Consider the following 8,736-nt stretch of genomic DNA (forward strand, 5'->3'; position numbering starts at 1 on the left):
GAACTGGAAAAATAGTTTAAACAGAGAAGAAAATATTCTTTGATGGTTCCTAGAGTGTGGAGGGAGAAAGGGAGAGGGTTTTTCACTAATTAGGTAGTAGATAAGAACTATTTCATGTGAAGAGAAAGACAACACACAACACAGGAGAGGTCAGCACAACTGGCCTAAACCAAAAGTAGTTTCCTGAATAAACTGAATGCTTTGATAGCCAGTGTAGCAGAGGCAGGGGCTTGGGGACCATGGTTTCAGGGGACATCTAAGTCAATTGGCATAATAAAATCTATTAAGAAAACATTCTGCATCCCTCTTTGGAGAGTGTAGTCTGGGGTCTTAAACGCTAGCAAGTGGCCATCTAAGGTGCATCAATTGGTCTCAACCCACCTGGAGCAAAGGAGAATGAAGAACACCAAAGACGCAAGTAATTATGAGCCCAAGACACAGAAAGGGCCACATCAACCAGAGACTACATCAGCCTGAGACCAGAAGAACTAGATGGTGCCTGGCTACAGCCGGTGACTGCCCTGACAGGGAACACAACAGAGAACCCCTGAGGAAACAGGAGAGCAGTGGGATGCAGACCTCAAATTCTCGTCAAAAGACCAGACTTAATGGTCTGGCTGAGACTAGAAGGGCGGCAGAGATCACGGGCCCAGACCTTCTGTTAGTCCAAGACAAGAGCCATTCCCAAAGCCAACTCTTCAGACAGGGATTGGACTGGACTATGGGATAGAAAATGACGCTGGTGAAGAATGAGCTTCCTGGATCAAGTAGACACATTAGACTATGAGGGCAGCTCCTGTCTGGAGGGTAGATGAGAGGGCAGAGGGGGTCAGAAGCTGGCCAAATGGACACAAAAATAGAGAGTGGAGGCAAGGAGTGTGCTGTCTCCTTGGGGCAGCAACTAAGAGTATATGGCTAAGTGTATATAAATTTTTGTATGAGAGACTGACTTGATTTGTAAACTTTCACTTAAAGCGCAATAAAAATTTTAAAAAAAGGTAAAGTGAGCTTGTGCCACATTTCTGCTCACCAGCCTCGCTTTGAAGACTTTCTACCATCCAATTCTAACTTGATTTTATTCCTCTTCCTTATCTACATAAGTCATCTCCATTGAGAGTAATCATCCACTCTTCCCACCACCTCTAAACTTTGCTTCACACCTGCTACTCTGAAGGGTATGTGGCACCCTTTCCCTTCAGCCACTCCCATGGGTCACTTTTATTTGGGTCTTCAAGTCAACTCTACCAGGAAACCTTCTACTGATGCATGTGACACAAAAGACCACGCTCCGTCTTCTGAACTCCAACAGGTTCTTGATTAGGTTGTTGCTGTGAAACATTACAACTATTAGCGTATGTCTGTTTTCCTCCAGCACACTGAACTCTGGAGAGGCGGAGCTGTAGCTTCCTGAGTTTCCAGCCCTTTACATCACCCAGCTCGGAGTCATGCCCACAGGCAAGACTGGTAAAATTCCAAGGGCAGGGGGAGAAAATTAATCTAGTCTGAGCGAGACCCATGTTTAGATGAAAAACATGGTAGTGAAAGGCTCAGGTCAGGAGTCCAATTTTGTTCATGTCCCAGCTGAGCCTGTGTCTCTTTGTGACACCTGGTTTCACTTATCCCTCCTTTTTTAATAAAATGCACTTAGGGTTGTGAGGTGAAAAAAGACATAAAAAGAAAAAGGAATAGTATCTGGATCAGAGTAGTATGTGCTCTTACTACTTTAAAGGCAGAAGCCAATCTGATCAGGAAAGACAAGTTCGGTTCATCAAGAGCAGGTCAGTGTCTGGTCCTGGGTGAAAGGGATCAACAACCCTAGATGAGGAATATTCCAGAAGCTGACCCTCAAAGGAGCAGCAGCAGCAGCAGCACCTAACATTTACTGAGCACCGTTCTAAGGATTTTACCTGCCTTAAGGTGGTGCAAACAGATAGCACGCTCAGCTGCTAACTAAACGGTTTACAGTTTGAGTCCACCCTGAGGTGCCTCAGAAGAAAGGACTGGCAATCTACTTATGAAAAATCAGCCACTGAGAGTGCTATGGAGCACAGTTCTATTCTGATGTACACGGGGTCACCATGAGTCAGAATCCACTTGACGGCAATTTTTTTTTTAAGTCGTTTAATCTTAAAAATAACCACCGTCTAAAAGAGCTTCTTTGGATTGTTTAGTGAACTACGGGAAATGAGAGCAAAGGCAGACAGGAACTCCGTGTTGCATTTGAGTTGTCTTGAGAAAGTCACTGCCTGTCTTGACTCACAGATTGTACTAATAGTTGTGGGCCTAGCCCTCCCTTCACACCATAGGCACAATGGCTTTGATGACAGAAGTGATTCCCTGGCAAAGTTACACCTGCCTGTATTGCCTTTGCCAGCATTCCTGTTGCACCAAAACCAAAAAATCCCATTGCTCTCAAGTCGATTCCTACTCCTAGCAACCCTATAGGACAGAGTAGAACTGCCCCATAGAGTTTCCAAGAGTGCCTGGTGGTTTCGAACTGCTGACTTTGTGGTTAGCAACCGTAGCTCATAACTATTATGCCACCAGGTTTGCACCAGAGGTTGGTAAACAATAGCCTGTGGGTCAAACCCAGCTACACTCATTTGTTCACATGTTGTCCTGCTATAATGGCAGATCTGAGTAGCTGTGACAGAGACCATGTGGCCTGCAAAGCTGAAAATAATACTTGGCCCTCTACAGAAAGAGGTTGCCAAATTCTGGGTTATACTGTCCCTTCCTCTGACCTAATTTTTAGGTTATATTACATTTCTAAAACCCGTTGCCGTCGAGTCGATTCCAACTCGTAGTGACCCTACAGGACAGAGTAGAACTGCCCCGTAGAGTTTCCAAGGAGCGCCTGGTGGATTTGAACTGCCGACCTTTTGGTTAGCAGCCTTAGCACTTTACCAGTACACCATGTTGGCAGTTTGAATCCACCAGGCACTCCTTGGAAACTCTGCGGGGCAGTTTTACTTTGTCCTATAGGGCTACTATGAGTCGGAATCGACTCAATGGCACTGGGTTTGGTTTGGTTCTGTTATTAAATTTCCAATAACGCACTCAGCTGCTAACAAAAAGGTTGGCGGTTGGAGTCCACCCAAACGCACCTCAGAAGAAAGGCCTGGTTATCTATGGAAAGATCAGCCACTGAAAACCCTATGGAGCACAGTTCTACTCTGACACACAGGAGTTTGCCATGGTTGGAGCTGAATCTAATCGACAGCAACTGGTTGGATTTTTTTTTTTTAATGGAGCTGGCTCAGCACGTGAACAAGCCACAAAAACAGGCATTTATCAAGAATCATTTTTATTCATCTATTGATTCTCAGCCATTCTTTTCACCGATTACACACAGTTTTCCCTGTAAGATATCACGGAGGAAATCACAAAAGAATGCATAGGATTAGTAGGCAGCTGAAAGTGCATGCTTGATAGGGATGTTGATGACAAGTGTCAGTGCCCTGTGGTTTAATCAGGACGGGAACAAAATGGCACCCAAGAATGGCGCTGGGAGTCAAGCTCACCACCGCTCAACTCTTTCCTCCGTAACAAACTGTCCATGAGGCCCGTCAGCATCTGAGGGCAAAAGGGCCAAGTACATGGGGGTCTCCGCTCCTTCTTCTGGGCTTTTGGTGGCCCTGGGCCCTGCCATGTCAGTTCTCACCCATCCTGGACAGCAGGCATTCAGGAGGATCTTGTCACCTCCCCTCTGTGCACTCAGGTTCCTGGCATAGATTCTGGATAGGACTGTGACCCCGATCTTTGACACACCATATGCGGTGTTAGGCGAGCCCTCCTTCTGGTGCACCCCATTCTTTGTATCTTCCACAAACTTGTTCATGAGCGCCACCAGCTCCTCCTCTGTGATGGTCTCACTACGGAACTTCTGCTGCAGCTCTGGGCTGCAGGATCTTAGGGCTCCGAGACTGACCATGCTTGACACGTTGACCACTCTGCCTGAAACACAGTACACACCATTACACGGAAAGACATGCACAGGGAAGACCAAGACCAAGACTGCCAAGCTTGCTTTAGGCTCCTGATGGAACAAAAATGGCAAATTTTCACATGATTATTACATGGAAAACATCATAACCCTTCATTTTGGGGTGACAAAAAAAAATCCGGAGGTAGAGAGTGCTGATGGTTGTACAACACTTTGGGTGTATTTTATGACACTAAATTGTACACTAAACCACAACTGTTTGTGCAATGAATGACCCCTCACAGCCTGTGAACACCCATATGGCCCCAGTATCAGGGCATCCATCTTTAAACTGTCAGTGTCCAAAACGAGCAGCCAAGTCACCTGGGATAACAACCGATACCGTAAAGGTGTCACCTCTTGAGTAACAAACCTCAAACACTTTACTAGTCCAGACAGGGAACTAAGTCTCTGCCTGGCTCCTCTAGACCTTTTAAGGGTTTGTACTCATCACGTTCCCTCTGTCTTTTCTTATTCCCACAGTACCTGCTGTCAACGTCTCTGGAACGCCAAGCCGTTTTCACCATACACAGCAGTCTTTTACCACAGTCTCCTGTCTCCTGGAGACAGGGAGAAGCGGGAGGAGTGGAAAAGTGGAGAGAACCAGCCCTGCAAAAGCAGACTGGAGAGCAATTGTACACGCATGCACTCAGCTCAAAGCCACTCACTTTAACCTTTCTAAGGGTGGCAGCTTGCCTTAACTGATGTGTATTTTTTGGGATGGAGTGCCCCTCCCATCCCATGACCTTGGGGTAAGGATTATAGTAGTTTACAAGGAAAAAACAAGGTAATTGTTATGGCCAGAATACTAAGCATGCCCGAGGTACTTAACAGCAGTCTGGAGTTAGGCCAGCTCAGGTTACAGAGATCCCTCTACACTGGCTAAGCAGCTTGGACTTGTTCCTGAGGGGTTTTCAGAAGGGGACTGTCTGCAGAGACAGTATAGACAATGCAGGGAAAGGAAGACCCAGGAAAGGCCATCACTCAGGTGGGCTTGCCCTTGCCTAGAAATGACAGTGGAGGGCCTGAGCTGGAGCTAGGATGGAGGCGATGAACTGGGGAGAAACTGGCAGGCAAACTTAAGACCTGGTAAATGATTTCAGGGGGTGAGCCATGGTGACCTCCAGGGTCCTGGCCTGGTGGATCGGGGGGCGGGTCACTGAGCAAGATGGCTGAAGAGACAGGAGGAGTACCCCTTCGGAAATGTCTGCTTTTATGTGGAGGGAAGGGCGGGGTGGGAGCAGGAGGGCAGTCAGGAGGAGATGAGAGGCAGGAGGACAAATACTTGGGTCTGGAGCTTTGGGAGTGTTGTGGACAGATGACAGATTTAGGAGGGTCTATTATTGAATTGTTGGCGCAAATGGTTAACAGCTGGGCTACTAACTGAAAGGCTGGTGGATGGAAACTACCCGGAAGTACTTCAGAAGAAAGGCCTGGTGATCTGCTTCCCAAAGGTCACAGCCATGAAAATCACGTGGAGCAGTTCTGCTCTGCAACATATTGGGTCTTCATGAGTGGGAATCGACTCGACTGCAGCTGGTTTAATGAATTGGTGGAGTCCCTGGGAGGTGCAAACGGTTAAAGAGCTCAGCTGATAACTGAAATGTTGGAAGTTCAGGTCCACCCAGAGGAGCCTCAGAAAAAATGCCTGGTGATATACTTCTGAAAAATCAGCCATCAAAGCCCAGTGCAGCCAAGTTCTACTTGTACTCACATGAATCAGAACCGACTAGACAGCAACAGTTTTTTTTTTCTTATTCTAAAGTTTTTATCAGGGGCCTTAAAAACTTGTGAGCGGCCATTTAAGATACAAATATTGGTCTCTGTTCATCTGGAGAAAAAGAGAAAGAAGGAAAGCAGAGACTAAAAGAACAAAGTAGTCTACAGGGCTAATCTACATGAACCACGGCCTCATCTACCCTGAGACCAGAAGAACTGGGTGGTGTCCAGCTACTCCCAACCATTCTGATCAGGGTCACAATAGAAGGAGTTAAAATTTTGCTCTACACTGTTCTCCAGCTCTGACCAGGCCCTCTACTGTGATCCCTGTCAGAGCAGTCGGTGGTGGTAGCTGGGCACCATCTAGTTGAGAAAAATGTGAAATAGAACCTCAAATTCTCAAAAAAATCCAAACTTACTGGATAAGCTGTGATTGTAAGACTCCCACAACTATTGCCCTGAGATACTCTTTAAATCTTGAACCAAAACTAGCCCTAAGGTGACCTTTAAAATAACAGATTCGCTCACAAAATAAAGTGTATCACCCATGAGTACTGTGCTCCTTAAAGAAATCATCTATAGGAGACCAAATGGTCAGTAATTATTCTAAAGAAGATGAGAAGGTAAGGGAACAGGGAAATTAGATTAATGGAAACAACCAGAACAGAAATAATGAGACTTCATGTACTGTGAAGAATGTATCCAATGCCACTGAAAAATGTGTGTAGAAATCGTTGAATGGGAACCTAATCCACTATGTAAATCTTCACCAAAAACAATAAAATATGATTTAAAAAATTATTCAGTGAATTGGTAACAATGCTTCCATCACCAACTGGAGTCCAGCTCCCCTGGACTGAATATGATCACTCTGGGACCAGAGAGGAAGGCGAGAGGACAATAGGTGAATCCTAAGGGAACCCAACGTGTGAGGGGCATCTGAGCTAAGACCTGAAGGATCAGAAAGAGCCAGGTGTGCAAAGATCTGCAGGACGGAGCACCCACGATGGCCCTTGGAGGAATACAAAGTCCTGAAGGAGAACGACACCTGGCAGGGTAGAGACACAGGGAGGGGCCGGTGTAGCTGGGGCTCTGTGAGCAAGCAGGAGCTGGAGAGATGGGTCAGGGGCCGGCAGAGGGCAGCTCCGGCGGGCTGGGCGCTAGAACGGTGTTCCTCATCACAGACTTACCTTGGGGTTTTATCAGGGGCAGCAACGCTGTGCAGACATCTCGGGTGCCGAAAAAGTTTGTTTTTAGTGTCACCTCTGCTTGAATATGAAAGGGTGTAGAATCAGCTCCTTTTGGGGAGAAAAGAACAGAGTTAATAAACTGTAGCAATGTACCAAAGTCATAGAGCGATTAGTCCCCAACACCCCCCAAAAAGAGTTACTGTGAAATCTGGCGAATTCTGAAAAGCCTGGCACCGGTTAATAGCACTGCGCCAATGTCAACTTTCTGGTCTGATGACGTCCTGTAGTTTATAGGATGGTACCAATGGGGGAGGCTAGGTAACCTGGTGCACAAGACCTTCTGTACTTTTTTTTCAACTTCTTTATCATTCCAAAATACAAAGCTAAAAGCTCAGACAACTGCCCTAAAGTCGAATCAAAGAGAAATTGTTTGAAAAAAATCTGGAAAAGACACCCAAGAGTCCTGCCAGGGAAACATAAGGTCCCTCTGGCTGGGAAGTCCTCCAACTCGGGACAGCCTCGGCTCTCCCCTCTCCCTCCCCCGCCCACCGCCGGATCCCTCCCTCTCCTTCCCTAAGGAGGCCTCCCTCAACCCCATAGGCGCAAGGGGCCCCACCGCAGCGTCCTCCGAGGCGGGCGCCCCTGGGACGCCGGTCCCCAGCACCTTACTCTTGAAGGCGATGCCTGCGTTGTTGACCAGCACGTTTAGTCCCCCGTACTCGCGGGGCAGGAAGTCGCGCAGGGCGCGGATGCTCTGCAGGTCGTCGATGTCCAGCTGGTGGAAGCGCGGGCTAAGGCCCTCGGCCTGCAGCTGCTGCACCGCCGCCCGGCCCCGCGCCTCGTCCCGCGCCGTGAGCACCACGTCCCCCGAGAACTGCCGGCACAACTCGCGCGCGATGGCGAAGCCGATGCCCTTGTTGGCCCCGGTCACCAGGGCCACGCGGCTGCAGGACGACATGGTCGGGTGAGGAGGCGGCGGGGCGGACCAGAGACCCTAAGATGAGGTGTAGGGCGTCTGTGCGGAGAGCGGACTAGGCTGTGCGCTCCAGGGGCGCGGCGCGTCAGACTGACTGCTGGAGGCTGCCTGGCGCGCACAAGCCTGATGCCTGCCAGGGCCCGCCGGGGCGGAGCGTGCAGGCGGGGATGCGGGCAAGGCCCTCGCCCAGGGGCAGTGGCCTGCGGTATAGCTCCACCCTCCCAGGGCTCAGCTGTTCCAGGCGCCACTTGCGGAGAATGTCCAAGAGAGCCGCCTGGGAGGACTTTGCAAAACCTCCCTGGGGCTTCAGTGGTGGTAACTGCCTGCCTTGCAGTAAAGAATCTGCCGCTGACACTTCAAGCACCATTGGATCAGCCAGATCATGTGGCCCAAGTGGCAGAGCGATTTGCATGGTAGCCTGAACCTGTTTCAGAGCCTTCTCTTATTCTTGGCCCCACTCAAAACTAGCAGCTTTTGGAGTCAGTTGAGAAATAGGCCAGAGTAGAACACCCAAATGAGGAATGTGTTCCCTCCAAAATCCAACAGGACACACCAAGCATTCTGGCTCCTTTTTAGCTGTGGGAGGGGCCAGACGTAATAGCTTATCCTTCACTTTAGAAGGAATATCTCAACATCCCCCACACCACTGGACCCCTAGAAATTTCACTGAGGTGAAAAGTACCCAAATTTTTGTGGGATTAATTGCCCAGCCTCTGGCATGCAAATATTTTACCAATAAGTCCAGAGTCATTGACACTTCTTCCTTACTAGGTCCAGTCAGCATAACATCATCAATGTAATGGACCAATGTGACGTCTTGTGGAAGAGAAAGGCGATCAATGTCCTGAGGGCTAAATTATGACATG

General features: G+C 48.5%; 1 protein-coding gene across 1 annotated transcript; it reads right to left on the reverse strand.

Annotated features, from left to right (window-relative positions):
* Positions 1-3,431: 3,431 nt before the first annotated feature.
* Positions 3,432-7,858, reverse strand: LOC100665833 (carbonyl reductase [NADPH] 1). Its single transcript, XM_003420649.4, has 3 exons — positions 7,564-7,858; positions 6,895-7,002; positions 3,432-3,957 (listed from the first exon to the last, which is right to left on the reverse strand). The coding sequence occupies exons 1-3, from the start codon at positions 7,850-7,852 to the stop codon at positions 3,521-3,523; spliced, it is 834 nt and encodes a 277-aa protein (XP_003420697.2). The 5' UTR covers positions 7,853-7,858; the 3' UTR covers positions 3,432-3,520.
* Positions 7,859-8,736: the final 878 nt, after the last annotated feature.

The sequence above is a fragment of the Loxodonta africana genome, chromosome 2 (assembly GCF_030014295.1).
Source record: "Loxodonta africana isolate mLoxAfr1 chromosome 2, mLoxAfr1.hap2, whole genome shotgun sequence".
Classification (NCBI taxonomy): domain Eukaryota; kingdom Metazoa; phylum Chordata; class Mammalia; order Proboscidea; family Elephantidae; genus Loxodonta; species Loxodonta africana.